The sequence below is a fragment of the Hippocampus comes genome, unplaced genomic scaffold (genome assembly GCF_001891065.2).
Source record: "Hippocampus comes isolate QL1 unplaced genomic scaffold, H_comes_QL1_v1.1 scaffold249, whole genome shotgun sequence".
Taxonomy (NCBI): domain Eukaryota; kingdom Metazoa; phylum Chordata; class Actinopteri; order Syngnathiformes; family Syngnathidae; genus Hippocampus; species Hippocampus comes.
In genome coordinates, this window is record NW_017805035.1 from 906561 (window position 1) to 924342 (window position 17782).

At 43.7% G+C, this 17782-nt stretch overlaps 1 protein-coding gene across 2 annotated transcripts in view; it reads left to right on the top strand.

Annotated features, from left to right (window-relative positions):
* sema6cb (semaphorin 6Cb) overlaps nucleotides 1-17782 on the top strand; it is a 94722-nt gene that overhangs the window by 60622 nt on the left and 16318 nt on the right. For both annotated transcript variants that reach the window (XM_019863786.1, XM_019863787.1), the window contains exons 4-16: nucleotides 3718-3948; nucleotides 8809-8923; nucleotides 9691-9748; nucleotides 11192-11248; nucleotides 11338-11439; nucleotides 11747-11837; nucleotides 12467-12589; nucleotides 12676-12764; nucleotides 13401-13618; nucleotides 13882-14013; nucleotides 14260-14415; nucleotides 16200-16376; nucleotides 17095-17232. In XM_019863786.1, the coding sequence (XP_019719345.1) occupies nucleotides 3783-3948; nucleotides 8809-8923; nucleotides 9691-9748; nucleotides 11192-11248; nucleotides 11338-11439; nucleotides 11747-11837; nucleotides 12467-12589; nucleotides 12676-12764; nucleotides 13401-13618; nucleotides 13882-14013; nucleotides 14260-14415; nucleotides 16200-16376; nucleotides 17095-17232 (1622 nt within the window). In that variant the 5' untranslated portion in view covers nucleotides 3718-3782. The remainder of the gene's footprint in view (nucleotides 1-3717; nucleotides 3949-8808; nucleotides 8924-9690; nucleotides 9749-11191; nucleotides 11249-11337; nucleotides 11440-11746; nucleotides 11838-12466; nucleotides 12590-12675; nucleotides 12765-13400; nucleotides 13619-13881; nucleotides 14014-14259; nucleotides 14416-16199; nucleotides 16377-17094; nucleotides 17233-17782) is intronic.

A 17782-nucleotide genomic window follows, 5' to 3' on the forward strand; every position in this document is an offset into this window, starting at 1 on the left:
TATATATATATATATGTATGTATATATATATGAGAGGGTATATAAGATATACAATAAGTACCCACATATTCACAGTTAAGCCTTTACAAATTTACTTATCAGCAGATTTAGTTTGAACTCGTCCAAAATCGCCGATCCACTGCTATTGTGCTCAGGGCAACACAATAAAAGTTTTGCCGATCGGACCATCTTGGGGCCAAGGAACTACAGTGTGTTGAACCAAATCGAAGAATGTCATTTAAAAAAAAAAAAAGATGGTGCTTTTTCACCATCTTGTGGCATGTTCGGTCCAAGGAACTATGTTGAAGTGAGCTGCGGTGCTTCGTTTAGATAAATTGCCGATACAGCCACAAAGTAAAATCTGAAGTCGATATGGTGCCAAAACAATATGTTTTGGCACCATATCGGCAATTCTGAACCTAAGATGGGTGTCAGTGACTGCACTCTGTGGCTTTCTGATATACGCCACAGGGCTCTGTCCCGATCCCCTATGAATAGCCTGGGTTCACTGTAAAAAAAAAAAAAAGTCCACTTGGGTGACGGTGTGTGTATGTGAAACTTGCTCACAATTCAAATAGTGGCTCCAATACAAAGCAAAACAATTGACCAAGAGACAATTCGCAACTTGAAAAATTAGTGGGCAAGTCAAGGTGGTAGGGTATGTGGGAATTTTATCAGCCTTTTAGTGACTCATGTGGGCATGTTAGAAAGGGCTTTGCTAAACTCCACGTTACTTTTGCTCATTTTTTCACCATGTCACCAAATTAAAGACGAACTTGTCTTTCGCCATGACACAGCAGAAAGTAAAAAGTTGCCAGAGGCAGAAAAACAAGCTCATGTGGACGCTAATGCCACAGCAGGAAAACAACCCATGACGGGAACGTGGACGGTGGCGGGACAAACGCTTCATTGTGAGCTCGGAGTTGCGGCGTTCCTTCATATTGGCGTCCGGTGACAGCCGTTTGCCGGCTGCTTGTGTCCGTTTGCTTCGCCTTTGCACCTGCGACGAGAGAAAGTTTGCTAATTAGATTTCCAGAGGCTGACCATGCCGAGGTCCTTGCAGCAAATTGGAAGTGGGATCAGGGAGCGCCGGCCAATAATTGGGAGCACAAATCCCTTGCGGGCCACGGCGGCGGACCGAAGGGTGTCAGACGGGGTGTCACGCTTCCAGTCAAGCTCCAATTACCAGACTTTGAAGGCGGCTGCCGCATATCGACACCTGCAGACTTTCTCAGACTGGGAAAACGTTGAGCAGTGGGCGCATTGAGGGTCTTTCAAGCACAAGAGCTAAAGGAGTGATTCGCTCACCTGTCTGGTGCCTTCCGAAGAAGAAGGCATTTGAAGGCTGATTGTTGAACACAAACACTTTCCGGTCCAAGTATGAAGTGGGGAAAACAAAAAAACGCACGAGGGGGATGTCTGTTCTAAAAGCTGCAAAGACAACTCACGGCCACAGTTTTAACATGGAAAAATAAATTATCTATTAAGTCATCCAGTTTTTTTTTTCTACTGCTTATACTCACGAGAGGCATGGATCACATGGAGCCTATCCTGACTTTTGATGAGAGAAGTGTCGTACGCCTTAGTCTGGTCTGGCCACCAACCAGTTGCAGGGTGCGCATAGGAAAACAAGACACTTAAATTTCTCATGACCACTTTGAAACAGTAATTCATGCCTTCGTCACATCCCGGCTGGATTAATGGAATGCACAACAACTGTTTAACCTCTGGTACAAGATCCAAGTCGAACACATATCGCTACTGTTAGATGGAAATACAAACAACTAACATGAACGCTAAAACATGAAATGAGCTACAACAAAATTCTGCCTAGCATGCTAGGATGCCCACAATGACTAGTGGCACAGCAGTGTGTGCATACACATACAAGAAACCTTCCGCTGATTTAGGGCAGACATGCTAACCACTTAATCCACCATGCTGCCAAAAAAGAACCCAAAGATCCGATTTCATGCTGCCTAATGTGGAAGGCGGGTCGACGAGGGGATGTCGCCAGATGGCGACGAAGATGACAAGGGTGGGGTTGGGACCCTGCTCGCCATCAGTGCCACTCAGGCGGTTCTCACGGGAACGTTGCTTAACCTCAAGTTGGCATGACTGACAGGTGGTCCCATCTCCGAGTTGGCCGGCTTCATCGATCTTACGCTGGCCCGAGATCCCCGTAGCCTTGAGCTTTGACTTAAAGCTCCCGTTTAAGATCTTGCCCGGGAAAAAGCCTTCCGGGAAGTTCAATAAAACGTCTACCTTATGTCGTCGTAACATTAATTAGGGAGAGGCTTGTGACAACGAGAGCTCATTAAGCAGACATTAAATATGTGCCGACTAATCAAATGATGGATTTTGTATTGGAGGCTTGCATGGTGGTGTAGTGGTTGACATTGTCTGCCTCGTAATCATTGTCTGCCTTGATTTTATTCTCAGCCTGCAACAAACACTGTCGAAAATGGATGGGACATTTACGTTTTACGTTTTCAGGTGTCCTGGTGTGATTATGTCTTGACAATGCAAAAAAAAAAAAAAAAAGGCTTAAATTCGTTGTATCAATATGCTGTCTTCATGTTATTCATTCCTTGTATCCTTGTCTTTTTGTGCACAATGACTGGGTTTCTTTTTTTTTTTTTTTTTTTTTTTTTTTTGTCTGCGAGCTGCGCTAAGTTGTCTTTTTTTGGCCTGAAGTCGACAAAGCAGAATAAATCCAACAAAAGAATCTCTTTTGTGGTCTGAAGCTGATGCAACAGCATTTTTGTCTTGTGGGCAGCGAGCAACGTCGGCGGAGCGTTGCAGAGCGAGCCCGTGAGTCCATGTCAGCGGAAGATGAAAATTTCTGACAACAGGACAATGGACAAAGACTTTCTTTTTTTTTTTTTCTTTTTTTTATTCTTTTGTAGTCCTTTCTTCCTTACAACTAGTTGAAAATATTCCACAAGTACGACATAAAGATGCCTGCACAGTGTCTGCAGGAGTTCCAACTAATCATTCCAGGCCAGACATTGTCCAGCAAAAGTTATTACGATTTTTCTTTTTTTTCAAATTTTACGATTTAATATCCAATATATTTTTTTAATATATATATCTAGGTCCTCTTCCCATTTTTTAACAAACAAGCAATAACTTCTGTATTACAATACACAGTATCAGATTTATCGTCCATAAATGTTTTAAAGGTCTTATAGTTTAGACTAAAGCTAAAATAAAGGCAAATGAACCTTGAATTATTACGAAAGACAGTTTATTTACTTCTTACTTTATTTACTAAGCGTTGTTAACTCAAACACTTGGACATACAGTCTTTTAAGCGTTTGCTACGAAAATAAAAAAAAAAAACAAAAACAAAAAAAATAAATTAGAAAAGTGTGCCAAACAAGTCATTGATTAGATTCCAACAATAATGCAAACAAATCAACTTTTCATTTTTCATTAAACAATATGTCAAAATCGAGTGCACTTCAGCATGGAACTGACCAAACATGAAAACGTCTAATAAAGCGAATCTGTCGTTTTCCATACATTATGTCTAACACGTATTGTTTTGTGTGTAGTTTGACAGTAAACGTCAACTGGGAGTGGCAGCATAATTCTTTTTGGAAGAATTATTCGCTATCTGCCAAACTGCTGTGTGGTGTTCAGTGTTTTTTTTTTTTTTTTAACACCTCAGCTGACTTTGAACAAATTTTTTTATGTGTGTGTTTTTGTCAGGTTGGAGGTGAACAGTGGTGGGCTGGGGTCATGTGTTGCTGCTGAGTCGTCACTGAGGGGCCACCATGAGGCGAACGCCGCCTCCTCTCCACTCGCCCAGTTCGCCCCCCTCACCTCTCCCCTTCTTTCTGCTGCTGCTATTGGGCACCGCCGCCTCTGTGCCACCACCTACCGGTGGCGCCGCCCCCTTTCCTCAGGACCTGGAGCCCATCAGCGTGGTCGGACGAGACTGTGAGTACAACACCACTCGCTAGTTGCCGGGGAAACGCCTACTGACAGCCCCCCTAGTCAGGTTTCGATGCGGCTATAGTTGCAGCATAGCATTTTTTTTTCTATTAAAGCGTGCCTTGATCTGTCTCATTTGAAGCTCATTTCCTCAACTTCAACATAGTTCCTAAGCGCCCGGGTGCCATGAGATGCTGCCAAAGCAATACTTTCATCTTAGATACGATTGGCCACAGCACAAAAGCAGCCATTAGTTTTTCAAAGGGGCGTCAGTTTACAACATTTGGTCACTTGCGTAAACACAATGTTGAGGACTGACCCCAACCATAAATAGCAACAATCCACAACGAATTGATGGTCCGTCTCTAATCGTTTATACCTGCCTAGAGCTGCGACAAGATGGTGCCAAAGTGCTACTTTTATATTAGCACTTTTTGCCTGAGCACAAAAAAAAAAAGCAAATAGTTGTTTTTCAGCTACTAACGAAAGAAAGGTTTAACACTCATGCAAGTTTGCACATGCACACAAACACACCCATGAATGCGAAGGCACGACAGCACAGAACGGAAACAACCCATTTCGCATATGTGCACGTGTTCAAGACGACGCGGATGTGCAAAGAGACACGTGCACATACCACACATGTACTGAGACATACACGCATGACATGAAGCCTATTTAGTTTTTATTATTAGCAACAGTGACCCCCGCAACAACACAACACAACGGAAGAGGATGCTCTCACATTTTCTGTCTTCCTGTCAGTTGCTTTCCCAAAAAATAAATAAATAACATGTGACCTTTATCACCTCAAGTTGTAAATAAACATTGCCTAATAATAAAACCAGCTTCTGAGACTGTATGTGTACGCGCGCATGGTGGGGGCTGTGACTAATGATGATGATTTAGGCTCACATTGCATTTCAAGACTCTTGTAAATTCTCAAGTATTCCATTTGGCTCTGACAATGTGAAAACCACAGAGCATCACAGTCAAACGTAAACAAAAACCACGGCTGACCTCCATGACCCTCTGAGCTCTGCGCTGGCCATTTGCCTCAACCTCACTTCCTCGTTTTGAACCATTAAATATGCTGTTGACTTCACATTTTACTTTGTGGCTGTATCGAGGCCGCTTCCGGCCAATTGAAACCCATATGAGAAGCTGACTTGTTTGAATTCCTCGTGATTGAATGGATTGGATTTTTGGACATATTACATAATTTTGGAAATTGTGGACCCCCATGTATTAGTGATTTGGCATTTATGAATACATTTACTCACAATTTTTTGGGGGGGGTGGGAGGGGGAGCAGTGGAGGGGTTAGGGTTGCGTACCACGTGACACATAAGTGGAGAGAGCCTCTACACGATGTAAGGATACCGTTTGTGCCGTACTGCCGACCAATCACAGCTGTGCAAACCATGCGGAGATTCATCAAGCCACAGTGACCAGTAGTCTGTTATTTATAATACAATGACAGTGCAGATGATGCCAATAAATGTCGCACCATTCATAGTGACCTAAAGCACAGTAATTGTGACAGCCATTCCAACTTCAAGTCTCCCATTCGCCATTTCAAAAATTCAACTAATTCCCTGGAATCCATACGCAATTTTTGGGGGTTTGTTTTAAATTGCATTCATGCATTGTTTTAGTATGTATTCAATTTCGACCACTAAATATTAAGCTGGAAGGAGGCAAAAGAAGACGCTGAACATGTGTGACAGTCCCTCAAGACCTTTGGTCATCGGACCCCCATCACTGCGCCAGGAAGTGACGGTACCTAATGGATGGGTGAGGGATGTCATTCCGGGCGCTCTAATGGATCTTCGTGGAGGCGAGGGCCAGCCATTAGCGGAAGTAGCCGTGTCGGCACTAATAGAGGCGGCCGGCGTAATGACAGCCATTTGTCAGCCGAGGGTCCGGCGGGTGACGCCGTTACACCGGGTCCGCCCGATATGGAGTCCATAAAAGTGCTCACGGAGTCACTTAAGAGTCAAAGAGGCAGTGTTTGGACTGCTCAGTAGATTTGTCTACTTGGAGGGAAAGGAATTGAAGGAATAATTACAAATATAAATATGACGATCTTTACGCCCAAACAAGCCTGGGAGTTTAATTGATGCTATTGGGCAATTTGAGTGTTTGTTCGGACTTTTATTTGACTTGACGTGCACTGCCTCCACCTAAAAAAATGGCTGCAAAGTGAGAGAAGCTAGTTTACAATCGTAGAGTCGGTGCTGCCCACTTAAAGTGAAGGGAAATAGACCCGCCCGCCACAGGTGAAAAGCTCCAATTATGGAGAAGCAATACAAAAACCTTTTTTTTTTTTTTTTTTCCATACTTTTACTCCTCCCACGCCATTCAAACACTTGTTGAAACATGCGGCAGCTCATGAACTGAACATTTTAACACCAAAATGCCCAATCAAGCCGTGTAATTTCGGATATCTGTTAGCTTAATGCTAACATCCCGTGAAACGCATCGACAAGCTAACAGAAATTAGCCTCCATGCTACAGCTAGCGAGTCACACCAAGCAGTTGAGCACCAAAGCTCTTCACAGTGCTCCAACGTCAAAACCGAATGGCGCAATTGTCAAAGAAGTGGATGGCCCCAAAGAGGACGGAACGGGCGCAGAGAAGGGGAGCGTGGATGTTTAAATTGGTAGCGACCAAGCGCTCTCTTCACTGACTGCACGGCGACTTAAATTCTCCACGCTTTGCTTCCTAGCCAGAGGGCCATATGAAATTCTAAATGTAGTATTTTTTGGAAACACAATATATACTGTTACGGTTCCCTCCAAAAGCATTGAAAGGGCAAGGTCAATTCCTTTGTTTTGGTTTGATATCGGAGACATTTTTGTTTTCAGATTGAAAGATGAAGATAAGACAAAAATTCCAGCTTTTATTTCATGGTGTTTACATTTAGGTGCGTTAAGCAACTCAGGGCAAAGCGACTTTGGTTTAAAGCCATCCACTTTTCAAGAGGGCAAAAGCATTGAAACGGACATTATTAAATTACTTTCAAGTGAGGAACATTTAATATGTGGTGGCATAAACCTTTTATTTGCAAGAACTGCATCAAGCCTGCAAGCCATTGACTTCACCAGACTTACATTCTTCGTTTGAAATGCTTTTCCAGGACTTTACTGCAGCCACTATCAGTTCCTGTTTGTTTCTAAAGGGTTTCTCCCTTCTGTCTCTTCTCCTGGAAGTCTTGACCTGTCTAAAATTTTCCACTTTTCCTCCGACTGAAGTCTTTCATTGTTGGCGATGTCTTTTATTTTTTTGTCTTGTTGCATGATGAAGCTTCTCCCCATTTTTTTGAAATGCATTTTTCTATAAATTGCCAAATTGCCAGACTTTTTTTTTTTTTTTGTAGACTTCAGAATTTGTTCTCCTGGCACCATTTTGAGTTAATTTTCATGATGTGCCACGTCATAGTTCCAATTTTTGTCATTTTATTTTCAGGCCATTTTGCCTAGCCCTTCAAATAAACTCTTCCAATGTCCTGACGTCAGGAAATGATTGTACCGTAGCCAGAGCTGCTTAAATGAGTAAAGAATTCCCCAAAAGCAAACATGATGACTTTCGGTTCTCCTAATTGCTCTTTGTCATCATGCAAATGAAGAAGTAAAGTTGTGCTTCTCATGTTTGTTGTGCTTTGATCAGTCGGAGCGGCATCGCAGGTTCAGGAAAAGGACTCAGGAGGGATTAAAATCCCGGATTCAAAAAGCGCCGGGGGTGGGGGGAGAACACTCGGTGGGTGAGGGTCCGGGGCTTGGAATGACTTCAATCTTTCCGCAGTCGATTCCAGACGAGCATTTGAACTGAATCCCTACTGGGACAATCATTTGCGTTCATTCCGTTGTGTTCCTTTTATGGAGCCGCTCAGCTCGGATGGGAACGTACGGAACTTTTGGTACTTTAGGCTCTTCCTCTTTCCTGCCTTAAACACACGCAGGAAATGTGTCCACAAGTTCCAGGACACGTCTGTCCTCTTGATGCTAAAAATTGAACACGACATCCTAACATGTTGCTCCGGGAATAAGTCAAATACTGTACATGTGTTCTTATTTGTCTTCCCCCTTCCTCTTGTTTTTGAATTTTCTTTTGGTCAGAAAGTTGTTTCTAAAAAGCAACACAATTGCAATCGTTGTGCTGTTCTTCATCGCCTTGATTTTTGCTCTTCTTTTTGCTCTGTGTTTTTCTTTGTCCTCTTGGTTTCCTGCCGGCTTTGTGGTTTTTCTTTTTTCTTCTTAGTCCTCTTTCTCGACGCTGTAATTAATTCTCTTCTTGGGCTTTTTCGTCATCTTCGTTGGGTTCCTTGACTTCTCGGTTGTCATCCTCTTATTCTTCTCAGTCTTTGTGTGCCTCCTTCTTTGTCACTTTCATTTTTTTTCTTTTTCCTAATCATCTCCCTCTTACTTGTTCTCCAACTTTTCTACGTTTTTGTGACCATTTCGTCTTCAGTCTTCCTCAAAAGTCAGTCGTCATCTTTTTCTTTCGCTTTTTTTCTTCTCTCTTCAGAATTTTTTTTCCCCCTTTTTTAATTATGAGCTAATCCATGACCTGTTTCTTCTGCAATTCCACAAAACCCAAAATCTTCTTCTCTGCCATCTTCTTTTCCCTCTTCCTTTTATTGAAACTCATCTTAGTTGTTTAATAAATGCACTTGGAAAATCGAGAATCTTCCTCATTTTCTAGAATCTTCCTCATTTTCAAATTGTGCACACAACTTCCAGGATCTGTCCTCGTGTTCCTTAATTCCAGATTGTTGTTTTGACAGTAAGTCAAAATAATGTGTGTGTGTTGTTTTTCTTTTAGAGTTGATAATTTATTTTTTATTTTTTTTGTCCCCTCGCAGCTTCCTACTTGTTCCCCAGTTTCCAAGGCTTGATGGAGGACAATGACACAGAGCGTCTGGGTCTGGACTTCCAGAGGATGCTGAGGATCAACCACATGCTCTATGTTGCCGCACGGTCAGTCCACCCTTTTGGGGGGCTGGGTGGGGGGGTCTCTTAGTCATGGGCAAAGTCTCTCGTCGTCGGATCAGATTTCCTCACCACAAATTGTTCCCAGGTGTTGGCTCATGTTCCCTAATATCCCACTTTGCTTACAGATTACTGCATCGAAAATGCGAGTATGTCATCACTTTGAACCACCCCAAGATAACAATTACTCTTTCCTATTAAATATCTGATTACATATTTAGCTTAGTCATACATAGGTACCCTCGTTTTTTTTGTTTAGCCGGACCTTGACTCGCGAGTTTATTTTGTTTCGTGGCCATGCTTGTCACCCACATTCCTCAAATCAGTTTTCTCTTTTGAAATGACACCAAAAACATTGCACTGCAATGTTTAACGAAGCATTTATCACACCAGAGGTCGTGATGATATGCGATAACACATCACAACCTCTCATGTGATATTGTTTTTGTACAACTGCCCTACAATCGTCGTTAACAGTAGAACAGAGAAGCAATGATTATAAGTGTATGGGGCCAGGACTGGCTCTGAGAGGGCCACCTCACCTTGGCTCATGGCGGCCCGACTTAAAAAGGTTCATGACGGACCCTGAGGCACCAAGAGCGTGCATGTTTTTTTAATTTGAATAATTCAGCATGTCTGCTTTGCCATTTTGTTTTCATTGTGGATACTCCGAGAACAGTGAATTTCCCTTGTAGATGAATGAAGTATCTATATTCCGTGCTAGGCTAACAGTTAGCATCCCCTCCTCCTTCCAGGGATCACGTTTTTGCCATCAATCTGGCGATGTCCTCGGAGCAAATCTTCCCACAACAGGTAAGAGCGGACGCCGCGCGTCGTCGCGTGATCCCGCCGCACTTGTTTTCTCGATCAGGCGGCAACGTCAGCGTCTCGTTATTCCGCCACGGGAGAATTCAAGTGTTTTCCAATCACGGATCCAATCGGCTCGGAGCCCCGCGCCGCCCAGGAAACCGACCTCATTTGTCAAACATGATTGGACTTAAATAAAACGCGGCGAGCGGCCCGCCGCCGCTGCATTTTTGTATTGAGATGAGCAGGCAAGATGGATGCCGCCACCGATTAGTCCGCCTGATCGCACACGCACGTGTGCCTAATGTTAGGCAAAACTAATCCATCTCCTGATGCTCCTGTGTGAAACGTTTATGTGGGCTGTTGGGTTGTGTGGTACGTTGTGCTGATTTGTTTTGTTGTGACTTGTGTTGCAGGGTTTTGGGTTGGGATTTTGTCTTGACGTGTGTTGGGTTGAGGGTCGTGTTGTTTGAGGTGTGTCTTTTGTTTTTTGGTGTGTTTCGTGTTTATGTTGTCTTCCGTGTTGTGGTTGTTTGTTTTGTTTTGGTTTATAATGTCTTGGCTTGTGGTGTGTGTCTCTACTGGTGTGTTTTGTTTCCTTGGCTTGTGTGTGATGAGACCGTGTCTTGTGTGTGAAGTTGTTTGGTTGGGTTGTTGTGTGGTCATATTTGGTCAGTGTGTGGTTGTTTGTGTTTTGTGGTGTCTCGTGTTTTCGTGTAGTGTATTGTAATGTGTGAGTGAAAAATCAGAGGATGCGAGATGGTGCCAGTATGACTCCTGTCATAGGCTGTGGTTGGGATCATTCAGTCATTTCCTGCTCCCTTGCCACCCCACAGTATTTTTTGTAGATTTGTAGTGAACTATACACGTCACTCGTCAGTCCAAATGTAGTCTTGGGACACTACTCGTGCCCAGTTAATGACCTCATTGCTGTGGCATCATTATAACGCAGTGGATCAACGTCAGCTGATCATCTTTATCCTTGCCTCTTTTGTCTTTTTCTCTCTCATATACTTTCTAGCTTAGCGTCATCTTTTCTCCTTTTCCTGGCTTCCTCTTTTAATAATTTCAGTTTAGTGTCTTTGTTTCTTTGTGAGTAGCCTCTTCTTAGCATCCACTTAGCTTCGCTTCGTCTTACCGTGGCTTCTTCTCAGCTGAGTTTCATCACGTATCTTTGTTTAACTTCATCTGAGCTCAGCTTTTTGCTAGCACCTTTTCAACTGAGTGACTCCTTATCTTTTTAGTTTTCGTCTTCTCAGCATCTTCTTAGCTAAGCTTCACCTTTGCGGCTTAGCTTAGCTGCCTCTTAGCATCTCCTTAGTCAAGTCTCTTCTCTCCTGAACTTTTTTTTTTTTTTTTTTTAGCTTAGCTTCATCTTAGCTTGGCTTCTTCGCAGCTTAGCTTCTTCGCTTTTCCCTCTCAAATTTGACGTGTTGTTTATTTCCCCAGAAGCTGACGTGGAAGACGAAGGATGTGGACAAGTGCACGGTGCGAGGGAAGAATAGCGTAAGTATCCCATGCGCCCTCTCGCATGCACGCACTCTCGCGCACATGCACTGACGGCGATTTTATTTTATTTTTTTAATCCCCGCCAGGATGAATGTTACAATTACATCAAAGTTTTGGTGCCCCGCAACGATGAGACGCTGTTTGCGTGCGGTACTAACGCCTTCAACCCCACATGTCGCAACTACAAGGTACCACCATGTCATGATATGAAAATAAGACTAATAATATTTAATAGAGACTTTTGATGTGAAATCGTTGTGAGAATTACCCGAAACTGAAACATTGAAGAGACATACTTTATGCTTTCAGAAGTTTAGTAATAGTCAACTTAAATTCTCCTGTAAAGTTTAAAGAGCTTTTGAGGTTCATCCTGAGATTTTACCCCCAAAAAATGAATCGTTTAACTTTTTGGGAGCAGTGTACAGTATGTCCCCTTGAAAGTATCAATGTAAAAAGGGATGTACAGAGTCAGGTTTTGTCATATTGTGTCATCAGATGTCGACTTTGGAGCAGGACGGCGAGGAGATGGTTGGTCAGGCTCGTTGTCCCTTCGAGTCGCATCAGTCCAACGTCGGGCTTTTTGCAGGTGCGTTATATCGACAAGCAGGCTGGTCTTAACCTGGAAAGACCCAGACTGGTACGTGAATCACTCAAAGGAGCTCCGCATAGTACCAATCTGGGAATGCTCCGATGTGATCTGCTCATGAAAGGCTGGACATTCCGTACAATATGTTGCTCTGATTGGTCGCGCCTACCAAACTTTTGTTTTGACCAATCACGGCACCTGAGTACTGTTATGTTACTGATTGGCATAGATGGCATCATGGCACAGAGTGATAGTTGTTGTTGTTGCAATGTAAATATGAGATTAAAAGGCATCCGAGGGCCGAATGATGAGGACACTGCAGAAACACATATCTATCTATTTATCATACACATAGACAGATACGGTAAGAGGTCCCTCTTAGCCAATGGGATGCCAGGATGATGCTCGCTAATAGCCAATGGCAGAGCAGCTATAAGTATGTTGCGTTCAAGAAACTCGGAGCTGTGATTAGCAGCTCATACTGTATTTTTACCTTTCGTATCTTGAAATTTCTTTCGTAACAAGAGGCAATATTTTCCTGTTGATGCGTTTCGTAACTTGAAAATGTCGTATGAAGAGACGTTCGTAAGTAGAGGTACCACTGTGTTATGTTTTGTCTTGTCTCCCAGGGGGTGACTTCTACTCAGCAACCATGACTGACTTCTTGGCAAGCGACGCGGTGATTTACCGCAGCTTGGGCGAGAGTCGCCCCGTACTGCGGACTGTCAAGTACGATTCAAAATGGCTGCGAGGTGAGCTTCATGGTGTCGCTGTTGCTGTTTTTTTTTTTCCCCCGCCTTGATCAGCGGAGTCATGCATGTCCTTTCCGCGACACTAGAGCCTCACTTCCTGCACGCCATCGAGTACGGCAACTTTGTGTACTTCTTCTTCAGCGAGATCGCTGTGGAGTACACGTCACTGGGCAAGGTGAGATCCTCGCCAAACTTGTCTCGTAACGTGTCGCATGACCTCGACAAACACAAATACCCATCCAACAATTTCACCCAGGAGTCAAGTGGCATTAAGAAGCTAATAATGTTATCTCACTGAACGCGAGTACTCATAGTGATTAAATGTTGTCATTGCAGCAGTATTTAATCACCAAGCCACCAAAATGCACTTGTCAATTCATGTAGAACTGTGGCGCATGGTATGGCCAAGCACACATATCCCCCACTTTGACCGCTTTGCCAAACAAGATTACAATATTGTCATGAGAAGTCAGTTCCACTAACACGCGTAGCTAATCTTTGCTAACAGTTCTTCAAAGTCGTTATTTTGCCGTGGAGGTTTGTCCAGCCTAGCTGAAATCGTCATTGATAGAATAACCTGAATTTGGGGAGGGATTATGTAATTTAGCTGCATAGTTGGATCACAGTGGTGCAATATTGAGTGTCTCGCTCGCAGACCCATTTTCAGAAATGGCCAGCTAACCAAAAGATGAGTTGGTAGTTTAATTTCACACATCAGGCAGGCACACCAGACGCACAACTATTTGGACACAAGATCTTAAAAAGTATTTTTTCTTAACATAGCGTGTCTTGGCTCTCTGGTGCCGCTTAGGTGGTTTTTTCCAGAGTAGCGCGCGTGTGCAAGAACGACAACGGCGGTTCGCCTCGGGTTCTGGAGCGCTACTGGACATCCTTCCTGAAGGCCCGCCTCAACTGCTCTGTGCCCGGAGACTCCTTCTTCTACTTCGACGTGCTGCAGTCGCTCACTAACGTGCTGCAGATCAACCGCCGGCCCGCCGTGCTTGGTGTCTTCACCACACAGGCAAACAGGTCAGTAACACACACACACACACACACACACACACACACACACACACACACACACACACACACACACACACACACACACATTTCTCTTTCCAAAAGTCAACTGGCGTAGAAGCCAGCACAATTGTGACTCTTACTTGTCTATTTGTGTTGGTGTGACTCTTTGTCTCTATGTGCCCTGTTATTGACTGATGACCAGTTCAGATATCTTGTTATTTGCACGGCGGCTGGTCTCACACCCTGGTCTCTCGGTGGTCTACCTGCAGCATCACTGGCTCGGCCGTGTGCGCCTTCTACATGGATGACATCGAGAAGGCCTTCAGCGGGAAGTTCAAGGAGCAGAAGAACAGCGAGGCGGCCTGGACGCCCGTCCCCGATGAGCAGGTCCCCAAACCAAGGTGATGCTACTTCTTAGCTTAGCGTCTTCTCACCTTAGCCTCTACAATTAGCTTTTTTTTTTTTTTTTGTTCCCTAGCTTTTTCTTAGCTTAGCATCTTTTCATCTTAGCCTCCTCATACTCTAGTGACTTTGTTTCTTTTCACCTTAGATTCCTCTCTAAGTGATTTCTTAACTTAGCTTCTCCTTAGCACACTATCCTCTTAAATTAGCTTAACTTCCCCTGTCCATGCTCTGTTGTTGCCCAGGCCCGGCTGCTGCGCCGGCGAAGGTTCAGCTGCTGACCTGAAGTCATCTACCGCTTTCCCCGACGAAATGCTGACATTCATCAAGTCCTACCCGCTCATGGATGAGGCCGTGCCCTCCGCCAATAACAGGCCACTCTTTACCAGGACCACCAGCAGGTACGCGCAGGCCCAGAACAACCCCGGGACGTTTTACGTGTATTTCATGCACTTGAAGCATCAACGTGATTGACAGCACCTCACATGTATTGGGGACAGAATTTTTTTTCTGAAGGGGGCAATTAAAAATAACTACCCGATCGTACCTATAAATGTCATAGGAATTGAAAAGCTGAAAATTTAAGGTCTTTAACAAGCGAAGCTAAAAAAAAAAAAAAAATGCAACTTTACTCTTATAATGTACGATTTTTTTCTGGAAATAGTGTGCTATTTCTCGAAAAAAGTGGTACTGTTTTTGGGAGCGGGAAAAAAAAGCTGTAAAGTTACAATGAGAGAAAGTTATGGTTAGGGGATGATTTTAGATAAAACACACAAAGAAGCAATAGACAAAAAAATTGTAATTGAATAAGGGTTATTCAATTATTATTATGATTATTATTATTATTATTATTATTATTATTCAATGAATGGGCTATTTTAAAACTGTTTTCATACATCGGTCGCACCGCATTATAAGGCGCATAGAATAGAAGCTACAAGAGTGGCTGCAATTGTGTTATGCATCCACTAGATGGAGCTACGCTAAAGCGAATACAATACAATACAGCTTTGTTTACATTGAGCTTTCACAACCGGCTGCAGCTCTAACAAAGCGCTTTACAGAACTTTTAAAATACTACGTCCAAGAATCAGAATATTGATCCATAAATAAGGCGCATCGGATTATAACACGGGCTGTTGGTTTTTGAGAAAATCGAATGCTTTTATGTGCGCCTAATAGTGCAGAAAATACAGTAATTGGTTTCTTATGAAATTGTTTTATTGGTGACATTATTTATTTTCAATTATTTTGTGGAACCATGAGCTACAGCTATGGGAACTCCAGGGAGTCCGGGGACCCCAGTTTGAGAACCATTGCCACAAAACCTCCTCCAGCTGAAATGTATCCTGCAGACCAAAGTCCCTGCAGTTTCGCCCTGGTGCGTTCTGGAGAATCACACCAGCAGCTGCAGGGCGAGTGAGGGCCTGACGGTTTTGAAAGCTTCTAAAAACATAACAAAAGAAAATTAAAAAGGCTCAAGGAGACCCCTTCAGTCTCCCACTTCAGCCTCTCCATGAGCACTTGCAAACGTGCAGAAGCTGATATTCAAAAGAGTCGAGCAAGCGGGATCCATGTCGAGATGGAGTGGTGGCGTGGATGGATTAACAGGTGAAGGTGAACGAGGGTGTGCTGGTGAGGCGGGGAGATCAGATGATTGATTTCTTCAAGTTAGCGTGGGAATAATCACAATAACAAGATAACAAGAACAGCCCAACAAGAATAATCCCCGGAACAAAAACAATCCCAGAAGTCAGAACGATCTGAAGAAAAAGGATCGATCCCAAAAACAATCCTAAAACCCATGCTGGAAAGGTCACGAGAGCAAGCCTCAGAACTACAACAATCACCAGAACAATTTCAAGACCGACCTCAAGAATAATGATGCCGACAACTAAAACAATCCCAGAATATTTCCAGGAGAAATGCCAAGTGCTGTAACGAGAACAAGACTAACACCAAGAATAAGAACAATCCTCAGAACAAAAGCAATCCCAATACCAATTCCGAGCAGAAGACCAATACCCAAAACAAGAGCGTTTCCTGAGAACGATACTAAGAACAACAAACAAAGAATAATTGCAAGTTGCCAACCTCGATGACACAAAAGATGATCTCGGGAACAGGAGCAATCCTAATCTTGTTTCTTCCATGTTGCTGATGGCGATGTTTTGTGTCGTGGCAGGTTCAAATTGACTCAGATCGCAGTCGACACGTCTGCGGGTCCCAACAGGAACTTCACAGTGATCTTCTTGGGTTCGGAGGACGGCCGAGTTCTGAAAGTTCTCACCAGCACGGATGGAAACAATCAGACGCTCAGCACCACACTCCTGGAGGACATCAGCGTCTACAACGATAACAGGTAACAATCTAAACATTCCTCTTGGCTGTGCTTATTTCCTTGCGTGTCTCATCACGTAAAGTCTTAATATTGATTTTTCAAAGCTTCGATTCATCATGTAAGTTGATTTGTGTTTTTTCCCCTTACTTTGTCTTCTTTCAGGCCGCAGCTTTTTTTTGTCTTTACTTTCTTATCATAGGCTTCCTAGCTTGGATTCTTTTTAGCCTTTTCTTAGCTTAGCTTCTTCACATGACTTCTTCATAAGGGAGCATTATTTTAGATTAGGCTCCGCTTATCTTGGCTTTTTATTACCTATTTTCTTAACTTCTGTTTAGCATCGCTTTTTCTTAAGGTAGATTCTTCTTTACCGTAGCTACTCCTTTTCTTTCTTTTGCTCACTCGAGTTACTTTAGTAACCTGTGATTTTTTTTTTCCTTCAACATCATAGCTGAAAAGAGAGAAGCCACCTTTCAGAATGTCGTTCTAGTTTTTCATTTACCATCGTCTACTTTCTGTTACGTTGGCGCACGTATGTGTGTGTGTGTGTGTGTGTGTGTGTGTGTGTGTGTGTGTGTGTGTGTGTGTGTGTGTGTGTGTGTGTGCGTGTGTGTGTGTGCATTTTTACCCCACTTCCTCCATTAAATGTAATGCTTTGCATCAGCACACCGCTTGCAGCCATTTATTTCCCGACGACGCCGCATGAAAGTTTGTTCAGACTTCTTGCCGTGTCAACTTCCAGATGCAACGTGAGGGGGGAGGCGCGTCGGGTCTTGGGAATGGAGCTCGATCGAGACCACCACGCCCTCTTCGTGGCCTTCTCCGGCTGCATCATCCGCGTACCGCTCAGCCGCTGCGACGACTACAGCGATTGCAAGACGTGAGTGACATCCCGCCGTGCCCCTGATACTGTAGCCAATCGGAAGCGGGAAAAGAGTCATGAGTGGTAAAGACAAAATAACAACAATGGTTGAATGGAGGACGTGCAATCAAACATGTCGCTTTAACTCCTCGCTATGCCTAAAATGGGTCGGGTTCTTGACGCCGGTGAGATCATACAACTGACACAACCCCGAACTGTAGCCACTCAGAAGCTGAAAGAAAGCCATTGCTGGAAAAGACTCAATAACAGCAATGATGTGGCCTAAAATGGAGAGGATTCCTTGACAACCGCCAACAATAATGCATCTCTGGAATACTTTTTTTGTAGCGTTGAAGTCAAACACAATTCATTTTGTTTGACTACTTTCAAGTCTGATAAGGAAGTAATTCAATGCTATCAGATGTTGACTCTTTGTTTTTGTTTCTGTTTGCTCCTTCCACGTTCTCAGCGTCACTTTCTATTTTCGGGGAGGAATGTTCAACTCAGTCACCCCCTCCGAGCCCCTGTTTATCCTCCCCCCCCGCCCCCCTTTCCCCCTCTCCCCTCC